The 21,996-nt window shown below is 37.4% G+C and overlaps 1 protein-coding gene across 9 annotated transcripts in view; it reads left to right on the forward strand.

The window, feature by feature from the left end:
* The window catches only part of mical3a (microtubule associated monooxygenase, calponin and LIM domain containing 3a), a 112,051-nt gene that overhangs the window by 28,164 nt on the left and 61,891 nt on the right, over positions 1 to 21,996 (forward strand). For 7 of the 9 annotated variants that reach the window (XM_065283529.2, XM_065283522.2, XM_065283521.2 and 4 more), the window contains exons 2-12: positions 9,569 to 9,946; positions 10,043 to 10,250; positions 10,368 to 10,484; positions 11,773 to 11,874; positions 13,787 to 13,942; positions 14,024 to 14,124; positions 16,514 to 16,771; positions 17,046 to 17,161; positions 20,911 to 21,037; positions 21,223 to 21,316; positions 21,416 to 21,442. In XM_065283529.2, coding sequence (XP_065139601.1) covers positions 9,671 to 9,946; positions 10,043 to 10,250; positions 10,368 to 10,484; positions 11,773 to 11,874; positions 13,787 to 13,942; positions 14,024 to 14,124; positions 16,514 to 16,771; positions 17,046 to 17,161; positions 20,911 to 21,037; positions 21,223 to 21,316; positions 21,416 to 21,442 — 1,582 coding nt within the window. In that variant the 5' untranslated portion in view covers positions 9,569 to 9,670. The remainder of the gene's footprint in view (positions 1 to 9,568; positions 9,947 to 10,042; positions 10,251 to 10,367; positions 10,485 to 11,772; positions 11,875 to 13,786; positions 13,943 to 14,023; positions 14,125 to 16,513; positions 16,772 to 17,045; positions 17,162 to 20,910; positions 21,038 to 21,222; positions 21,317 to 21,415; positions 21,443 to 21,996) is intronic. The other 2 variants (XM_065283527.2, XM_065283528.2) reach the window with 1 other exon arrangement.

A 21,996-nucleotide genomic window follows, 5' to 3' on the forward strand; every position in this document is an offset into this window, starting at 1 on the left:
TGTTGCAATTATATTAAATAAATAAATGTGTGGACTTGTTAACACAAACTTTCTGATAACAGTTTGATGATTTTCCTTGCTGTTTAAAAAAAGAAAGAAAAACGAACAAAAAAAACAGTGCGCGTGTGGCATGCACGTGTGTGGCGTGCGTCGTCACTTGTGTGTGCGCAGCGCGGAAGTACCAGAGCGAAGATTAATGCAGAGGAGATTGACAGTGATCTTGTAGCTAAAAAAAAAAACTCTTCGGCTGTTGTATGGCGGTATTTTGGATTTAGGATTACTGACACTGACAGTTGCTACATCACAAGGCAATACGAAAACATTTCTAGTTTTACAAATACACATTTTAGCATTACCACTAAACTGTGTGTGGATTTTCCTTAAAACCCATCAAGTTGACCCATGATACCATTCATTATAACCGCAACCGCACATCGCAATATTAGCATCAATAACCGCAATGGGAAAAATTACCCAAATCGTGCAGCCCTAATAGGGATGCACCGATATGGAAATTTTGGCCGATACCGATAATCGATAACTCTTTATATTTGGGGGGTGATAACCGATATATATATATAGGCCGATAAATATTAATATTAATTTCACAATGAAAAACTCCCAGACCGTGGACATCTTGTCTTTGCGCTAGACTAGCATACTCTTCTTGAGCCCGCAACACGTGTCATCTTCGTGCTATGTCACAGAAAGCACCAATCAAAACTCCACATGGCCAGCAATGAACAAGTGAAGTGGTTCAACAAACGGAAATAATCCATCATTTATCGGCTTTCATTTATCGGCCTAATTTTGCTATCAGACCGATAACCGATAATATTAAAAATAAGCAGTTATCGGCCGATAACGATATGTCTGCCGATTATATCGTGCATGCTTAGTATATAAAATATAAAGGATTTCTTAAATTGTATTTTCCTTGCTTATAAAGTAAAAAATAAATAAATAAGTGAACTTGTGTTATGAACAAATTTTGTAGTTTTGTTGTTAAATATTTTATTGCTTTTTTACTGCACCCATTTAAAATTCTGTACAAAATTTTGCCAAATGAACACAGAGGTGCAACAACTAATCGAATAGTATCATCTATAATGATAAAAGTGTTCAATTAATGTAATTATCGATTAGTTTCATCTGTGACGTCACTTGGCCCCTGTCCTTTCGCAACTGCATGAGCTCATGTCATCATCATGTAACTTCCGCTGTTGCAGTGGGATGATGGGCAAGTGACCTCACAGACCAATCTAATCTATATTGACGTTCATTGAACACTATTTTCATTATTGATTTTTTTTTGACACTCTGATAAGTTGTTATAGCTCTGCTACACTGTATTGATGTGTTATAGTTATGGGTTATGTGGTCTCAGTATTTTGTAAACCGTATATGCATGTTTTACCCATACTTCAGGCTCTTGGCTGTAACTAATTATGGGCTTTAAACAGGTTAAGCCACTCTGATACGAAACACATCTAAATGCGTGTGATATTTGTTGTTACCTATTCTTGGACTCATACTTTCAGAAGCACATAAAATTGAAGGTCATCAACTTGCTTATTTTTAATATCAATTTAATCTCAATTTCAGCATACTATGAAAAAATGCCTTTCTTTATATTTAGCAAGTTTGGTATTTAGGGATTCTCCGATCGATCGGCTGCAGATCGGTATCGGTCGATCATCACATTAAATGACTCGATCGGTACTTGCTAAATTTGCCGCTCTCATGAACTGATATTTTCGTTTACTTTTGTTATCATAGGGCTCCTGAATTTCCTCTTTATAACCTGTTGCTCATTTGGGACCTGCAAATTTGCATTTCTCTCTCTGCTTTTACAGAGATAAGTTATGTGTATTTTTCTATGAGGACGTGCGTCTGTCCTAACACCACAACAAATCTTCTCAACAAATCCGATAGCGGCCGATCATGACAACAAAAAATTTGTGCTCTGTATCAGCTGCAAAAATCCTGATCGGAGCATCCCTATTGGTAATAATGTTCCTCAAAAACAAGATTTTTTTCAAATTTCTATGCTATGCTATTTGTTTTACTGATTTCTTTAAATTAGGGATGCTCCAATTGATCGGCCGATGATGCTTGCTATGCTTCTCAATGAATTATGGTAATATTGCGCTACATCCAAAAGCCAGAGGGCGCTCTTGTGCAGAAACTCTAAGGATATATTTATATTGCTGTTTCTCAAACCTTTTCAGGTATTTTCATGATAATAAAGAATACCGTATTTTCTATATACGTCAAATTTTTTTCATAGTTTCGCGGGTCCTGGAAATTCTAGTCAGGTGCGACTTATATGTCAAAGTTATTTCATATGAACCAAGAGAAACCATTAGCGTCTACAGCCGCGAGTGTTCGCTCTATGCTGCTCCTGTGTTTATGTACTTCAATAGATTCAGTGATGTGAAATGACTTCGGGACCTTTTTGAACTTGATTTGACTTGTCGTGTTAATTTAGCCTACTCAGCCTCCCAGGTATGTTGCTATTGTGTTCGCTGAATAAATGGTAATATTACGTTAACATGTACGGACACCTATTCAATCTGCTGTTCTGTGTGCCATTGTTTAGTTGAATAACTTGCCTTTCCAGATTAAATGTCTGTTCTTCGGCTTGGATTTTGTGAAATCATTTTCTAAATAAACGCAACATATTTTTTGACTGATGCGACTTATACTCTGGAGCGACTTATAGTATTGAAAATATACGGTATCTATCTGATTTACAAGTTGATGACTGGGAAAAGCGCTTCACAAAACGCTCTCTCAAAGTTGTATTTTTTTGTTCAATATAATCGAGTTTGTCATGGACTATTTTATTGGTTCTAGAAAGTTTTTTTTAACCCACTGTCGTCGCTCCATAAAACAACAAGCGTGTCGTCTTTGGTTGTTTATCTCTCTTTTGGCTAACTTGCGAATGACGTGCTTACGTTTGGGAAGATTAAAGCGCTGACATATGTGGCTTCATCAACCAGATGTATTTTCACTGTTTCATCTGTTTCAGGTAGAAACAAATGTTTACTCCGACACATGCTCCTTCAGTCATTGAAGCTTTAGTATCTTTTCAGAGTGATTGATAAAGGAAACAAGTAACCAAGTAACTGCCTTTGTTAGTGCCTTCAAACGCCTCTTTAGTATGCAAAGCTAAAGTGATATTCTGATATTACGTGTTTGCATGACACCGCAAACCTCTGAAGACTAAAATATTTATTTGTTTAATACAAGTACACAAGGTCTTTGTGCAGTTCGTGGAATGATACAGAATGTGATGTCATGTTTCTGGACTAGGGAAACAAGATACTGTATATTGCAATAATATAATGAATGTGCACACTGCAATATGCATGTCGCAGTGATTTGCAATAACTAAATGATTTTAATACGATTTCAAAGTTATCGATGAAGATAACAGATAGAGAGTGATGATTTCTTTTCCCAGAAAGAATGTATGAAACGGAAACATGTATTTTGGTTACATACGTTTCAGATCTGAAATATATTTTGTCATAATATAAATTAATTTACAAACTTTATTGTAAGCATTATTGTATTGCATTTGGTGTATATGACCATATTTAACAAGTTACCGCACATTGCATTTTCCTTCAGTATCATGCAGGCCTAATCAGGACCAAGGTTTTATTGGATAGCTGTGGTTTGAACCAGCTGCTGATGCAGCAGTTTAAGTGCAGTGAGGTCAGGAGTGTGTTTTTACTGAACACAAGAGCTGGAACCGAGTCTAAGAGCCAATCACACTAACCCTTCACCTACCTTTCCTTTCAGTCTTTTTGTGAGGTGGAGATTTCCTCCATTTGACCACACCTTATGAACATGTTTGAAAGTTGGTTTAAAGAGAGTGTGTGTGTGTGTGCGCGTGTGTGCGCGTGTGTACATGTTTTTGGCTCTTACAAACTGCTAATTTTGATAGTCTAGTCGTTCTATTTCGGTTGCTGACGGATAGCTGTGTGGTCAATCGGGGTGAGAACATTTTTATTCACCCGAATGGAAAGAGTCGGAAAAATGTGTTTCTTTTGTTGGCCTAGTCTTTTGTAAAATTGACTTTGTTTGCTCAGTGATCTTTTCTTTTCAGATCTTAATAATAGAGGAATTGTGCTTTAGAATATTGCAGGCATTCTGTGCTTATAAGCATTTCAAAGTTTTTATAATTTTGGAAATAGCGAATGACAGCTGATCTAAATCAGTTTGAACATTCAGTAATGCGTTGATCAAAAATGACAAATTCTGACACATTTGAGACACTTTCTAACTAAATTAGGTTATTTGAAAAAAAAAAAAAATTCTGTGTAAATGTAACTTTGTACTGACCAGCTGTGAAGAGTGACATTTTGCAGCTGTTTCAGAAGGTTTTTAAAATCTTGTTCCCTGTAGTTTTATAATATGTTTTATTGTGACCGATTGGCAAAGCGTGACATTTTTAGCTTTCACTGTGACTGACAAATGATTTGGTGCTCAAAACTTGCTAGATTGCACCTTGTATAGCCATACTGTTAAAGAATAAGTTCGGTATTTTACACTTAAAGCCCTGTTTTCAGATTGTTTATGATGAAATAGAACGGTTTTGACTGAAATTTGGACATATGAGAATTTTCGGTTTTTGTTGCATTACCCACTACCTCTACAATGGCTGCATAGGTGCACTGGAACAATCCTTCTTAAAATGCATTAAACTTTCGTTTACAAAGACGTGAAACTCAGCGAGTGATCAGGGGTGTTCACTGATATGCTCACACAAAAATCGCTGCAAAAGATGCTTTCCAACAGGTGTTGTAAACTTGTGGACCTATTTTTCCAAACGCCTCACACCCGTATATTCTTCCATTGAGAGCTTGAATAATAGACACTCCAGCCCAGTTGGTGGCGATAATCCGCCTTTGCCAATTTAAAGAATACAAACTACTTTCCCGGCACGGAGTAATACCGTACCTCACAGCACGTCTAATACAAGTGAATGGAGTTGGACAAAAACTACGATAAAACCTGTTGGAAAGCATCTTTTCCAGCGATTTTTGTGTGAGCATATCAGTGAACACCCCTGACCACTGGGTGAGTTTCACGTCTTTGTAAATTAAAGTTTAATATGGCCAAATTTCAGTCAAAACTGTTCTATTTCATCATAAACAATGTAAAAACAGGGCTTTAAGTGTAAAATATGGAACTTTTCCTTTAAGCTTCTTTTTGTTAATTGTTTAGCATCTCTTCCATAGGAATGCATAAAGTCCCAGTATATTTGAGCTTTTCCTGTTTGGGTTTCTGTGATTATTAGACTTCCTCGTCTTCAGATAAGAGATGGGTATGAAGCATTTTCAGCTTTTACTGATGCCAAATCCTACACTGAGCTGAGCTTCCAGATCCTGTAGATTAAGTAAAGTTGCACAGATAAGATGGTCGTAGAATGCGGTCCTTTATTTTTTGCAGCTAGCTTTGTTATGGAAAAGGTGTTAATTAAAATCTAGAAGTTCTGTAAATTGGACATAGTATTTTTATGTTTTTATAATAATTTTTAAGCTTTACTTGTGCATTAGGGCGGTCCTTATTTTTCAATTTTTAAAAGTTCATGCTCTCATCCCACCAATATGTTTGAATAAATAAATTAAAAAATTTGGCAATTTTTTTCCAATATTAATTAATACTTAGAGGTTGCTCAAGACCTTTGAAGTTTAACACGTATGCGTATTATTTGATACTTTGTTCTAGCATGTATAATTGTTTATTAAATACTTATGGCAGCAATGGACTTATTTGACCATGCTCCTTGCAATTAATCTCCTGTTGTAATTGTGATATGTCTTTCAAAGCAAGAAAGCTCTTTTATGTAAATGAAGCACAATAGACAATATACACTGACAATGACTGAAGCAACACGAAGCAAGTCCGCTATATGGTTACTCGGATCAGAAGAGACTAAAATATTTGGAACACAGTTACCCTCAAAGAAGCAAGTTTTATGTGTGTTGTGCGTCTTTAAATGGTACAGTTTTTGCAAAAATATGTGATTTCGGGAATATTCAAAGGCTTTGAGCAACCTCTAGATATTGTAGTAACAGTTAATTTGCAGTGTGTTTTTATTGATATCCTAACACTAGTGGATGAGAGTTGAACATTTAAAAAAGAAGTACTCCAAATTTGGACCACCCTATTACGCATCTTATCTTTAGTCTTTGTCATAAGCTGGCACAAGGAGTAATACATTTTATTGGTTGCTTGGTGACTATTTTTCTGGGTTTTGGTGTTCTGCTGAGAACCCGAACCAGGAGTGGAATCACTTATGAATTTATAGAAATAACTCGTTTATTTGTTATTATTTTACATGTTGCATGTAGCAAAAACTGTTATGGCTGTTTTATTTCAAGGTAACTATATATTAGGGGTGGCACGGTTCACAAAACCCTCGGTTCGGTTCGTATCACGGTTCTATGGTCACGGTTCTCGGTTCAGTACGGTTCTTGTTGTTATTTTTTCTTTTAATTTTTAACACTCCAGAAATGTATTATCTTATTAATGTATTAATTATCCATAATTAAGAATACAGTATTAAAAAAAAGTTATATCATGTAATCATGCACAAACTGAATTTGACTTCAAGCACATTATTGGGACCATCCCTGAGGAAAGCCATATGAGATTTTGAATTTTGATACAGCAAGAGGGAAGACATTGATGATTTCAACAAGCTTTTCATTTATTTGGCAAAAAAGAGAATGTGTATTGCCATCTACATGAACTTTGTGTGCATTTTTAGCACACAAAGATAACTTGCATTTATCAAAATGCCAACTTCAGTGTAGCTCATAGATTTATCACTGAGAGGCTGCTTTAATACTGCAGAGAGTATAGCCTATGTGGACGAGAGAGAAACATAACGTTTACACCTGTAATATTAACATCCGTCTCTTTTGTCCACTTTTGACTACTTCTGTCCTGATTACTTTGAGGGGCAATTTATGAAATAAGATCGCGCAACTTTAACACGCTAGCAAAATGAAACTACGCGGAAATCAGCCTCTTTCGTTTTATCAATGAAAGGCTAAAAATAACGCTGAATACGAAAAGACGTAAAATGTGTTCAGTACCTCAGATTAGATAAATGGTCGGAGAGAAGGCGATCTCCTGTGGCTGTTCGAACACATTTTTTGTGCGTACGCACGCTTTATAAATGAGGCCCCAGGGATGCACTGCAGAGTATGTGAGCGGAGTGGAGTGGAAAGAATTTGCGCTCCGCGCTCAAAGCATTTCATAATTACTCCGCTCAAGCTCCGCTCTGGGTATACAATTTTCCGCTCCTCGCTCACTCCCCGCGCCGTCCTTACTTAAAGCAACACTATGTAGTTTCCATGCAAAAATGACTTACAGCTCCCCCATGTGGTTGAAAAGCGCAACAGTGCCTGGTATCAGACACTCTTCTGCAGGCAGGGGGAGGGGCGGGGTTGTGTGCTCTACCCTCCACCGCCACTTTCAGAGTGTACTTGTAGCAGCTAGGAGGCTGCTCAGGTTGCAGCAACAGTACAATTTGTCCAGTTAAAAGTTGTTCTATCACTGAAATAATTTTAGAGACATTATTTAAAGGTAAAAAAACTACATAGTGTTGCTTTAAGTATCGCTCCGTTTTCGCTCTACGGCAAATTTTTATTTTTTAAAAAAAAAAAAAACAACGAATATGCAGTACTAAGAGAAGAACATCATATACTTTATTGGAATTTGAAACAGTAGCTAATATTAGCCGAAATTAGGCTATTATTAAGCTCACTTTTAAACAAAGCAAAACAAAAAATGTGTTGAAATTAAATAAATTATTAAATGAAAAACCTCATATAAAATAAATAATCAAACGAAAAACATTACATTAAATCAAAGAAAGAAATCACAAACTGAAATATTAATTTAAACAAATAGCCAAACAAAAAAAATATAGGGCTACTGCCTTCACTTTATGCCAACTTTTATAGGCTATTAATTACAATACTATTTTGAACAAAACAAATGCTGGCTGGTTGAACAAATTTTTTTTTTATACGCAGTTATTAACTGAAGAACATAACATACTGAAATAGCTAATATTAGCCCAAATTAAGCTATCATTTAGCTCACTTTTAAACAAAGCAAAACAAAAAAATGTGTTGAAATTAAATAAATGATTAAATGAAAAACCTCATATTAAATAAATTATCAAACGAAAAACATTATATTAAATAAAAGAAATAAATCACAAACTAAAATATTAATTTAGACAAATAGCCAAACGAAAAAATATAGATAGTCTACTGCCTTCACTTTAAGCCAACTTTTATATTAATACTAGAACTATTCTGAATCTGAACAAAACAAATGCTGGCTGGTTGAACACATTTTTTATTAAAGCTATATCTCCAGTGCTGCATTCACTTTAAGAAAAACGAGCTTTTGCCGAGTCGCAGGTGCCAAGCACTTGCGCTGAATTTCTATCCGCTCTTGCCCTGAGAGTGTGCACGCAATTTATATCTCTTCAATCACTTACATGCAATTGTTCTATATTTCCCGAAGTGTGTATGCGCTCAGACTGCGTCCTCTTGTGCATTCGCAAATCCATCAGCTCTCGCGCGCTCTCTGGAAGGTGCGCTGATCGCGCGAACGTCTCAACAAACGGTCTCTGTGCGTTGCGCTTGGTGCAGAGTGCTCATGGGAGTTGTAGTTTCCCAGTGTCGCGTATATAAATGTTTGTGAAAGTACTACAACATTATACAAATGCAAACGAATGCAAAAACATTTTAAGTCCCCCTCCGTTTTTTCACAGTGGTTTGGTCCGGAGTCTGACGAGTCCTGACTCGTAATTGAGCGATAGTGGAGCGTTTTCGGAGCGAGAGAAAATCACAACGCTCAGACATAAAAAAAGAACGCTCCTCGCTCCTGGCAAAATTACGCCACTCCACTCCTCGCTCCGCTCCCACTCCGCACCGCTCACATACTCTGATGCACTGATATGAAACCCCTCGTGCTATTGACAATATAAGATGGTTTCAAATTCATCAAAAATCATCAGATACATTGGCTGCCGATACATTGGTGCATCACTAATATATACTGTCATGCTTCCCAGCCTTGCTAAATTTAAATGCAGATATTAAACACCAGATATGTTCTGATTGGTTGCGTTTGTGTTGTGCGTTAGTATTTTTTGCAAATGGACAGACAGAAATTGTAGTTTAAAACTTGTGTTGTGCCTGGTTAGGATAGTAATGTACAAGATTGATGTAAAATTGCAGCTTGCTTCATGCTCTACAGAGAGGATATTAACAAATTATTATCACAGACACAACTTGGACTGCTATTATGTCTGTTGTTTTTATTTAAAATTAAAGTGACTTTAGTTCTTTTTTTCGTAGTTCCTTGTTTGAGGTGTTGTACCGGAAGCTGTCTTACTCTTTTTTGTGTCTCTGTGAAATTTAAGAAGATTGTTTCTTGCCATCCATGTTAAGCTGAAAAAATGCATAAACTGACAAAACCATGTTTTAAATTATAACTAATCCCTTCTCTCATCACTTAGGGTGAAAATGACCTATGCCGGAAGCTGAACCTTAAACGCACAGACTCCCAGTGAGTTGAAGAGGGGCTGTCCCATAATCCCGACTCGTCGAGTTAAGGGATCATGGGAGATGGAGGCGTCAATGCGGTGGGAGACAGGGTAAATCAGTCCCATGTGTTGTTTGACCGCTTCGTCCAGGCCACCACCTGCAAAGGCACTCTCAAGGCTTTTCAAGAGCTTTGTGACTTCCTGGAACTCAAGCCCAATGAATACCGTGTGTTCTACCACAAACTCAAGTCCAAGCTCAACTACTGGAAAGCCAAAGCTCTCTGGGCCAAGTTAGACAAACGCGCCAGCCACAAAGAATACAAAAAAGGACGGACCTGTGCAAATGCTAAGGTATTAAAATTTCACTAGGGCAAAAGAGTATTTTGTTTTCCAAAATGGTCTACTGAAGAATGGTTTGTCATTTTCTTTGTGAATTGTGTTTCTCAGTGTCTAATCATTGGAGCTGGACCATGTGGTTTGCGTACAGCCATAGAGCTGGCATTCTTGGGAGCCAAAGTGGTTTTGCTGGAGAAGAGGGATGCTTTCTCTCGGAACAATGTGCTCCATCTGTGGCCTTTCACTATTCAGGATCTGCGAGGTCTTGGAGCCAAGAAGTTTTATGGCAAGTTTTGCGCTGGAGCCATCGACCATATCAGTAAGTATTTTTATTTTTAGAACCTCGACAAACAGACAATACACCTGAAAGATGTTAAGACTAGGTATAAATCGAGGCTTAGCTGTGTTTTTTTGTTTTGGAAATCTCTTGCTGCAGGTATTCGACAGTTGCAGCTGATGCTCTTGAAGGTAGCTCTTCTCCTCGGCATTGAGATTCATGTCAATGTGGAATTCAAAGGCCTCGTTGAACCACCAGAAGACCAGGAGAATGAGCGTAAGTTTACTTTTTCTTCTACTGGAGTTCAGATCTTCTATAATTTGGTTTCACCTCCACACGGATTTGGTTTTGTCAAAAGTGCTTAAAGCGGAAGTCAACCCTAAAACAACATTATGCTCCAACACTATATTTCATGCCATATATGTAGTTGATTGTGCTGCCATCAAATGTACTAACTCCATATAAAAAATAAAAGCTTTTAACTGCTACAGTAACGGTGATTTGACGCGTCATCAAATCACCGGAAGAAAAATGCACGACTACATTAATTCTGAATGTTCTAAATGGGGGCGGGTCTTGAGGCGAGATGATTGACAGTAGATGATAACGTTTTTGATTGACAGCTGCACAGGAGCTAACGTTAGCTTGCTTTGCTCGTGTTTATAATAACAACAACATGATAATAACTTTCTACGTAGTATGTTTACCGTAGTTACACAAAACAAGCAACAACTAAGCCAAATGATGTTTTAGATATTTTAACAATTTTACATTACCTGAGTCCGCGGAAAAACTGGGCTGAAAACAGTACTCAAAATCTTCCTGACGAAAGTGCTGGCTGCATATTCAAAGTAGTGTAGTGGTGGGTCAGCTGAGGGTCGCGTTGATGTCAACAATAAAAACTCCCGGTGGCCTGAATTTGTTGTCCTTACATCCACATACTGCACAGGTTCTAGTCATCTTTTATCGAGGGCTTTGGTGATTTCCCCCTCAGAGACGGTTAAAGCGGAGTTACTCTTTGGATGGGTTCGTCTGCCGGCTAACTTCAAGTTGACTTGAGTTGATTTGAGAGCTAGTTGAGCGGTAAAAGAAGTTATTAGGCTTGTTCAACTTCATGTGGCGTTGCAAGAATCGACAGCGGGATGACGTCAAAGTACCGCGAGAGCGATTCGCGAAATCATACGGAGGAGTTTGCTTTTAAATCCCTTTCGCGGAACCTTGACGTCATCCAGCTGTCGGTTCCTGCGGCGCCGCATGAAGTCAAACAAACCTGACGACTGCATCGAACAGTGGTTAGTGGGTGGAGCTAATGACTCAGTTTCGCGCAGTGCATTCTGGTTAATTGTGTCCATTAAAGACCGTTACGAAAATTCCGCTTCAACACACTATCAATCTAATAATCGAAATCGTGCAAATTTATTTATTTTTCCTCATGTATAATGCAAAGTGGACATAAATTACCCGTGATAAACAGGCTAAAATGTCTAGATTGGACTTCCCCTTTAAGCATGTACTGTGTCTAGAGGTAAAATGAGTCTTTTGAACATGCTGTTGGTTTTTCCAGGAATAGGGTGGAGAGCTGAAGTCCACCCCAGAACACATCCAGTCCACGAGCTGGAGTTTGATGTCATCATTGGGGCTGATGGGAGAAGAAACACACTATCAGGTAGGAATAAACCAATTCATATAATTACAGACATCCTGACAGGTGGAAAAATATGGATGTGCTTACAGTTTCCTCACATAATTATTGCTGCACCTTTTTTTGTAGACATGAATGGTACTTCAAATCATGTGGGTGGTTGTTTTATACACTAATAATTCCCTAATGGGCGATTTAAAATTGGTTTAGACAGTGATTCTCAAAGTTTTCTCTATACGCCCTTAGGGCAGTGGTTCTCTAACATTTTCAGCATGCGGCCCCCCTTATGTACGGTGCATCCCTTTATGCCCCCCTAAAAAAATGAGGACATAAAACATAACATAGGCTTTATAACATAGAATTTATGATAAAATAATGTATTTTATCAAATGTGCTTAAACTGGGGCCCTCATTAACACCCTCTCAGGGCCCCCCAGCCCCCAGTTTGAGAACCACTGGTGTAGGGTACATCCTTCTGCACCCCCCCAAAAAGAAAATTCATGACAAAAAGTCTCAAACTTGGAATTTGAATGAAACAAAACATGCTAATACAATATAGTACTGTTAGTTAGTAGCCTTTTTTGAGGTTTAATTACACAAAAATTATGATAAATTTATGTATTTAAAAAAGCCAAATTCCTAACTGGGACCCCCCAGTCTGAGAACCACTGGGTTAAGATAATCTTGTAAACTTGGTTTGGATTATGCAGGAAATCATAAAGATTTAAGGGTTGCCTGCCTCTTACTTGGGTCAGTAACCACTAGCAAGACTATAGCAAGTCAGTGACCACATATACTCTACTAACTCGGGGTGATTGGGTTCACGAGAACGAGATTTGTAAATAAAAATAAAAAAAATTGGGGGAAACTGAAATCACATTATTTTAAAAAGTTTTAACTAATATAGGACTGTCCCTAACAATTATTTTGCTAATTGATAATGAAGTAATTTATATTTTTTGGTAATAAAAATAGACACAAACGAGCACTAACCTTTAAAATTACATAATGATGCAATAATATTTGGTTCAAATAAGGTATCAAAACAAGAAAACATATTACAGTAATATGTAGCCTTTGTAATTAAAAACCAGCATTATGTATTATAACAAATGCCTGCAGGGGGCGCTAACAGACCCGCTTCTTTTACTTGCACCTAGATGCTTACTTTTAGCCAAACAACATTTAAATCCATTTAAATCTTTAATATTTGTCCAATTCTTTACACTCGAAATTATACAGCCACTGTTATTCTTGAGCAAGAACATGCAGAGATAAAATCATGTTAACTCCGAGTGAGGGTTTAATCTTCTGAGACACTTCTGACACTGATCAAGAGACAATCGCAACGCGTCTTAGACGAACAGTTGGAAACCCAAACAAAAATGAACACACAGTAAAAAACATAATATAATGCATGCACGTTGCAATGGAAAAGGTTTAGCCAGAAACGTAACTTTATGCTAATATTAGGACAGTGGCCGTTTCTCAAAAAGAAAGTTGCATCATCTGGAGGTCGCATATGCAGGCTGAATACGTCATCAAGCCTGGTTTATTTCAGTTAACTGAGCATTACATTTGCAAATCATAAGCATATTAAAACAATTTACGATTAACTAAATATAATAGTAAACTTTATAATTGTTAATATTCTGTAATAAGACCGATACAGTCTACAAATGTGGCCCCCAAAGAATGCAGCTTTTTGTTTGAGAAACGGCCAGCATTTTACCCATTTCCTCTTCATCTCGTGACCTGATTAATTTCATGATACATATTTAATTTCGCGAGATCTCGTCGCACCCCTACTACTAACCATATACATTTTCTGGGAAAGTCCAAAATTATATCGTAGTTTTCACCAAACGTCCGTAATCTGACAGACGTTTTGTTGTGTTATACATCATTTTTGTGAATATTGGTGCTTTCTCTCCAGGGTTCAAAAGAAAGGAGTTCAGGGGAAAATTGGCTATCGCTATCACAGCAAACTTCATTAACCGCAACACGACTGCAGAAGCAAAGGTGGAAGAAATCAGTGGAGTCGCCTTCATTTTCAACCAGAAGTTCTTTCAGGATCTTAGAGAAGCCACAGGTATGATGTTTGCTATATTTGCATGTGTTTTAATGCATTTTGTGGAAATATCTCATTTGTTCTCTTGATGTTATTTTATAGGGATTGACCTGGAAAACATTGTGTACTATAAGGATGACACGCACTACTTTGTCATGACTGCCAAAAAACAGAGTCTGCTGGAGAAGGGTGTCATTCTTAATGTGAGTGACCAATTTGTGGAGGACAAACTACTTTTTTTAGTCTATCTATCCATCCATTAACTTATGTGGTTTGTTATAATAAGACTCATGCATTTAATAAATAACACTCTATGGAATTTCATAGGTTTCTATTTAAAAGACATTTGAACCTGGAAACTGAACAGTCTGTTCCTATTTATTTACAATGAGCTCCTCAGCTCAGTTTTCAGTACTGCCAAGTTTGTTAAGCCAGTAAGGGGTAACCTCACTCTCAGCTCTTTCTCTCTTTTCCACACATGAATTTACATCAGTTGATAAGATGCACGGTAATGGACATCAATAATGGTTGCAAAAGAGTCATGCTTACCTTGCAGTTTTTACAGGGGGGGTAATTTAAAGCATCCCAATAGACAAACACTTCTGACAAATGCTTTTATTTCTGGCCTGTAATGGTGCTTAGAAAAAAGCCATCAACTCTGAGTGGCCTCTTCTGTTTTAAAGCGCGTGACTGCTAGCAGAAACAAACACGGTTTCGTTGCAGCAGCATACATCAGTTAGAAATATTCATCTTATCAAATATCCCATTATCATACCACCTCCACTCACAACTACTTTCCAACACAGACATCTTGGATTCGAGTGTATAAAGCATCAACATCGCTATTAAAAGACACACAAGTACAATCTGTCCAGTGCTTTTAATGGCTATTTGCAATTTGTCTTAAGAGAAGGAAATATTTGAATAATATTAAAATCCAATTTGACATTCTGTGGCTTTTAGTCCATGCAAATTAACTTGAAGAGCATTGAAATGTGAGTGTACTGTTTACAAATGTTTTTTTTTTTTTTTTAGATTTCAACATTTAATATTTACAGTCGCATACCAAGGCTTCGGTAAAGCCAAGACTAGGCCTTAGTTGAATTGAGATGTTTAAGCGTCTGCTATTAGGGATGTCAACAATTAATCAATCTTCGATTAATTGTCGATAAGAATTAAATAGATAAAACTTAACGATTGTAGAAAAAGCAAGCACATGTGTCCGCCGCCTGCGCAAAGCACATGCACAGCTGGTGAAAAAACTAACCAAGTGCGAAGAAGATAAACTAGCCATGATCACAACAATGCTCGATGCCAAACACCCACTTGGGCTTTTTAACCTCATTCGAGACGAGGCTTGCTGCTAACGCAACGAAATGGCATTTGCAGTGGGTCTGAGAGGGTCTGATGCTGAAAATCTAAACACAGTTAGGATACTGAAAGCAAAGACCCTCTTCCGGGAAGCCTGCAAGATTAGCATAGCAATGCTGCTAACGCTGCTTTACACAGGGAAGGAGACCAGAATCCGTTTTTAATAAACAGATTAAAATGTAAAACTTACAACTGTGACGACGGAAAAAGTGCCCTTCGTGTGCTTCTTGGACATAATTATAACAAGCAGTGTATAAATGACTCGAAAAGCAAAGTGAACAACTAGAAAAATAACACTTGATGATAATGAAACTTTTATTTTGTCATGGACGCATGGACTTTCATCTGACTGTGCGGAGTGCCCGTTATGAGGCGGAGTTTACTGTGTCTATAAGTCATTATAATTCATTACGAGATTAAATTGATGATTTTTATCAAAACACCAACTACATTGACTCATTTTACAATCCCACTAGCATGTTATTTAAACAAAATAAAATCTTTTAATTCGCGTGAGGAAGCTGGCGTTTTGACGCACACTTTTATGTCATTGGCTATATGCCATTGCTGTAATGGCATATTGCACTATTACAGTTAACGATTATTCAATTGATTGATTGTTAATTTAAATGATCATCGAATATGGGAAATTGCATAATTTGACATCCCTATCTGCTATAAACATGCCTTAGAAAAAGACTTTACTGGTGTGTGTGCATTTTAACATGTCATTGCAAGTTATTTTCAGGTGAGACCGCTCAAACGTGTTTTAGTCTAGGACTAGCCTTAAAGGCGCATTCATATTATACCTATCCCAGCTGAACTGTGTCCGAGCATGATTCCCCCCTCTCCCTACTGCCCAAGAAGCATGCACTCACACTGTACTTTATCGATCTAAGCTTGAGCACACTTTAGTCATTAGGATGCGATTGTTTTGAAGAAAACAGGAAGTAAAGCACTCTATTAGCACTAGAACCAACCGTAATGTTGACAATTGGCGATTAACCAAACTGCGCCCGGGCACGGTGCAGAGCAACCACACTAGTCAAGCGAACCAAGCTTTGGGTTTCAAGCATGCTCGGGCGCGGTTCAGTTGGGATAATGTGATCACTCCCTAAGCCTTGTCTGTGAAATCTAGGGATTATGTTTACCAAAATGTATAATGTCTTGAACTTTTTGTCCATTCACTCTACCTTTCTTAATAATTTTTCTCATGTGCAGGACTATGCCGATACAGAAATGTTGCTTTCCAGGGCGAATGTTGACCAGAAGGCTCTGCTGTCCTATGCCAGAGAGGCTGCCGACTTTTCCACCAATCACCAGCTTCCTACTCTAGATTTTGCCATCAACCACTACGGTCAACCCGACGTCGCCATGTTTGACTTCACCTGTATGTACGCATCTGAAAACGCGGCACTAGTACGCCAGCGCAACGGCCATAAGTTGCTAGTAGCGCTTGTGGGGGACAGTCTTCTAGAGGTACTACAAATACTTTTTGGGATTTATTATTTTATGCTTCGATAGAAGCAGATGGGGAATTTCTATAAAGTAGAAAAAATGGCCAACTTTAAACTTCTGAAATTATGTTTTCTTACATAAATTTGAAACCACCAATTTAAGAGGCATTGTATTATATATAAGTGGCATTGCTCAAAAAAGTAATTTCTGTTGACCAATCTAATAAATTTTGCAGCTTGTAATATATCACTCTTAATATTATTATAAGAATTAAGATTTTTGTTTTGCTGTATAGCCTTTTTGGCCAATGGGCACTGGAATAGCAAGAGGTTTCTTGGCAGCCATGGATTCAGCATGGATGGTGAGGAGTTGGGCTCAGGGAAACACTCCTTTAGAGGTGTTGGCTGAACGGTAAGACTGATTCTGGGATTGAATGAATAACTAACAGCATAATGAGCAGTTTAAAGTTTACACTCCATTTATAGTAGGGATGTACAGAAAGGAAAATTCTTGGCCGAAGCTGAATAAAATAAAAAACTTAGCCGATTACTGAATAACCAAACATTGTTTTTTTTTCATTTTCCTAATTATTTTGCCAATTTTCTCACCATTATTTTTTTTGTTTAATACAAGTGTGATTGTCATTGTAGGACTTTACTGGTTTCAGGAAGTTTTTATTACATACTGCTGATGCCTTTGTCGTTCTATAACATGAGATGAAGGGCTTAAAGGACAAGTTCGGTATTTTAGACTTAAAGCCCTGTTTTCAGATTGTTTATGGTCAAATAGAATGGTTTTGACCGAAATTTCGACATTTTCGGCTGCCCTGAGAATTTTCGCTTGTTTGTGTTTCAGCTCAGACCTCTACAATGGCTTTATAGGTGCACTGGAACAATCCTTCCTAAAATGCATTAAACTTTCGTTTACAAAGACGTGAAACTCACCGAGTGGTCAGGGGTGTTCACTGGTATGCTCACACAAAAATCGCTCCAAAAGACGCATTCCAACAGGTTTTATCGTAGTTTTTACCAACTCCATTGACTGTATTAGACGTCCTGTGAGGTACGGTATTACTCCGCGCCGGGAACTTTGTTTCTATTCTTGCAATTGGCAAACGCGGATTAGCGCCACCTCCTGGGCTGGAGTGTTTATTATTCAAGCTCTAAGCGGAAGAATGTACGGGTGTGAGGCGTTTTGGGAAATAGGTCCACAAGTTAACAACGAATGCTAAAACAGCTGTTGGAAAGCATCTTTTGCAGCGATTTTTGTGTGAGCATATCAGTGAACACCCCTGACCACTCGGTGAGTTTCACGTCTTTGTAAACGAAAGTTTAATGCATTTTAGGAAGGATTGTTCCAGTGCACCTATAAAGCCATTGTAGAGGTCTGAGCTGAAACACAAACAAGCGAAAATTCTCAGGGCAGCCGAAAATGTCGAAATTTCAGTCAAAACCATTCTATTTGACCATAAACAATCTGAAAACAGGGCTTTAAGTCTAAAATACCGAACTTGTCCTTTAAGTCTCCTGTTCTTCGTGCTTGTGCATTTAATGTGCTTAACCAAAATGTTTGCTGCATTTGTGTGTCTTTCACTCTGCGCTGATGAATTTGATTGCTTCATCAAAAATCTCATTGTTTGGTAAAATTTGTGACCGTCACGGAAACCAGTGACACAAGGCCGCGGCACAACTTTCGAGCAAAATGAGAAAGAAAGTTTTTTTTTTTTTTCAAAATTGGTGATTTTCGTGTTTTTGCAGAATCTGTTAGTTGAGATCACGAAGAAGCCTCTCCATTATTATATTTAAAAGCGTACATTTTGAGGTTGAAATCGGCTTTTTTCCGGAGAGCATTGTCGTCTTTTCTGGTTCTGTTGTAAACCGCGTGAAGTCACGTGACTGCAGTGATGTGGCTGACGTGTTATCCTCAGTTTTATCCTCCTTTGTTTGCGAATTATTATTTTATTTTCAAACTTACAGCGTGCGTCTCCCTCCGACTGTAAACAAAGCTCGGGCACACCAGATAACACATCAGCCGGTCGTACGTCAGCCATGTCACTGCAGTCATGTGACTTCAGTCTCGTGCACACGGTTATAAAAACAGCAGCAACTTTTATTTTGTTTACAAAAAGAACTATTATTAAAAGTTTTTATTTTCTACATTTTTAGGAAACTTTCTTTTTACATTAAAAACTATTTTTTATAAGATGTTTTTATTTCAAGCATTGTATGCTTGTTTGAAATATTTAATAAATAAACATTAATAGCTATCTGTGTGTTGTTTCCTTATTTTAGAATTACAATGATAGGATTATGCACTGATTCATTAGAAAAAATAATTGTGAACATATTTACAGTATAAGAGAGTTTATCTTATTTTTTATTCAGTGTACATAAGAGTTGCCAATACCATTTTATCGGTAGACATTTATTTATATATTACCTGTTTGCAAACTTTTTTTTTTGATGGCACATTTTCTTGACCTTTATGACCTAAACCATACACCCTGTAAAGCTCCCGACTGTAAAGCTGTATGGCTTATCTAAATGAGATGTAAATGAGTCCTATTGTCACTCCCAACATCAGACAAAGGTGAAAACGGCTAAACTTTTAGAGGCCGTTTTCTTCCCTTTAAGCTTTTTTGAGTGCCTAACTTCAAATGGCCAACTTCTCCAAATATTATCAGATTTCCATGTGTTACACATCATTGGAAAGTTTGAAAACTACACTTTCAGAATCTGCGAATAACTAGGGGTGTGACGGTCATTATATAACCGTGAGACCGACGGTTATAGTTGAACACCGTCATTAGAACTCTATAACCGGCAAAACCGTGTTATTAAAATATTTTTTTTAAAACATTTTTTATCATAAAGAATTTTTAAATACTAATTAAAAACAATTGTTAACAGTCTGTGTTACACGCCCCCTCACGTTCTCACGCAGTGAAATACAGAGCGGAGCAGACACTGACAACGCGCTGACATACAGGACAGACCAGGTTGCTTTTCGGTTACTTTTGAGATTAAACATATTAAACAAAGTCTCACCTTTCAAATCATCTCTTCCTTCTAGTTAATTTATAGCATCAAATAAACATGAATGACCATGAGAAGGAATGTTGTTTTAACCGCGGAAAGGCGTAGTACACTCCGCTTTTCAAGTTCAAATCCTCCGCCCATGCTAATCTACTAACTCTCTTGAACGCACATTCACTGCTAGTTGTCTTGCTGTTAGTTTTAAAGAAACGTAGAGCAAGTAGCTAATCAGCGTCTAGTTTATTCAAACGCCGGGTGAGCACTGTGCAGCGCGTCTGCGGAGAGCGTTTGCTGCGCGTGGCCATTGTGCTTTTACACCGGCTGTGTTTAATAACAATCTCAAGTTCACATTACTTTCTTTTACCTGCATTTATGAGCAAAACCTCTTCAATACGCTTTTAATCCACATTGTTTTCGTGCTGTTCTGGTCCGTGTAATGATAGATATAGACACAATTACAGACATAAAAAGCCCAATGCACAAATCTGTTTCTCTGAAGATTATTAAAATAGATGATAGATGAGAGAGTGACAACGCAGTCTTCTGGCAACAGTGTGTTTTTTAAATATTTCATTGCTTTCTGTTAAATTGTTCAAAGTTATTACTGTTTAAAACACACTTGGCATCACATTCATGATTTGATGGTAAAATTACACTTTCCCGTCAATCCACGAGCATTTAAATGAGCAAAACGCCCCCCACCGACGGTTATGTTATGAACCGTCACATTTGACTCACGTCATAACCGTCATCACGAATTCTAAAACCGGCACACCCCTACGAATAACTCAAATTGCCCCAAATCCGTCTTGCGTCCATACTTTCCGTGATCGGTCACATTTATTCGGCCTTTTCACTTGTTTGGCTGAACACCGAAAATTCGTTTTTTGCTATTTTCGTCCTATAATTTTGGTTGCCGAACATTCTGTGCACGCCTAATTTATAGTATGTGAAACTATAAACAATATGATAAGAAATCCTTTGTGGAACAAAGTCACTATACAGGTTTGCAACAACGTGAAAGTCGGTAAATGATGACAGAATCTTAATTTTTGGTTGAACTATCCTTTTAAATCTGATGTCACTGTTTGTTAAAATCATAACCACGGCCTTTTTGCGCTTCAGGGAAAGTATCTATCGACTGCTCCCTCAAACGACACCAGAAAATGTGAGTAAGAACTTCAGCCAGTACAGCGTTGATCCTACTACACGGTACCCAAACATCAATCTTCACCAAGTTAGACCCGCCCAGGTTAGTTCATGTAACGCATAATATATTTGCAGATCCTTTTAAACCTTATGATTAGTTAATATTTTATGAAAGCCTGGTAAAAGTAATAGTTGCTATCCTTGTGTTGATTGATACAATTGTTGTCTCTCTCCTTTATTTTAATAAAAAAAAACATGCACTCTTATACTTTTATTATTTGTTTACAGGTACGGCATCTGTTAGACACTGGAGAGATCAGGGATTTGCGCGTTGATATGGAGAATGTCATCAATTCCTCAGCTCCTAAGCTCACAAGAAATGGTGAGTGGCCATTGAGGAGCAACTGTGGATGGAGTTATATATAATAAGTGGGATGGCCTTAACTTAAATGTTTATAACTTGATTATATTTTCATCCTAGAACAACAACTTGAAGTGCAATTGCAAGGTAACAGTGGATGACTCAAAACTGAATGCATGATGCCGTCCGTGTTTTTAAAACTTTGCTTTGCAATGTTTTCTATAAAAAGAGTAACTTACCCAGGGCTGCACGGTTATGAACCTTAAATGTTGCCGATTTCCCTTAACATTTTAGTCACTGCTATTATTATAATTTATTATTTACATTAAAATACCTGTTTTGTGTGGACTTTTGCATTTTAACCATTGCAACTTTCTTTACTCTTTTATGCGATGGTAATTTGTCAATATTGGCTGTAAAAGCTCAGCACAACCATTGAAGGTAGAAAGTCTTAGGCATCAGACCCCAAGTTGAAGGAAATGCTGTCATCAACATTTTTTTATTTCATTTTATTATTATTATTTTTTTAAATAGTTGCTGCTATAATCATTATCTTGATTATTTATTATATAATATATAATTGTGCAGCTCTACTCTATTTAAACTGGAATGGTGCCTTTCAAAGCATTACGATTACACTAACAGACATTTGTAGAAAACAAAAGGTATTAACTATGTCTAGCGCTATTTATGTCTTGACT

This window comes from Paramisgurnus dabryanus, chromosome 9 (genome assembly GCF_030506205.2).
Source record: "Paramisgurnus dabryanus chromosome 9, PD_genome_1.1, whole genome shotgun sequence".
In the NCBI taxonomy this organism is placed as follows: Eukaryota; Metazoa; Chordata; class Actinopteri; order Cypriniformes; family Cobitidae; genus Paramisgurnus; species Paramisgurnus dabryanus.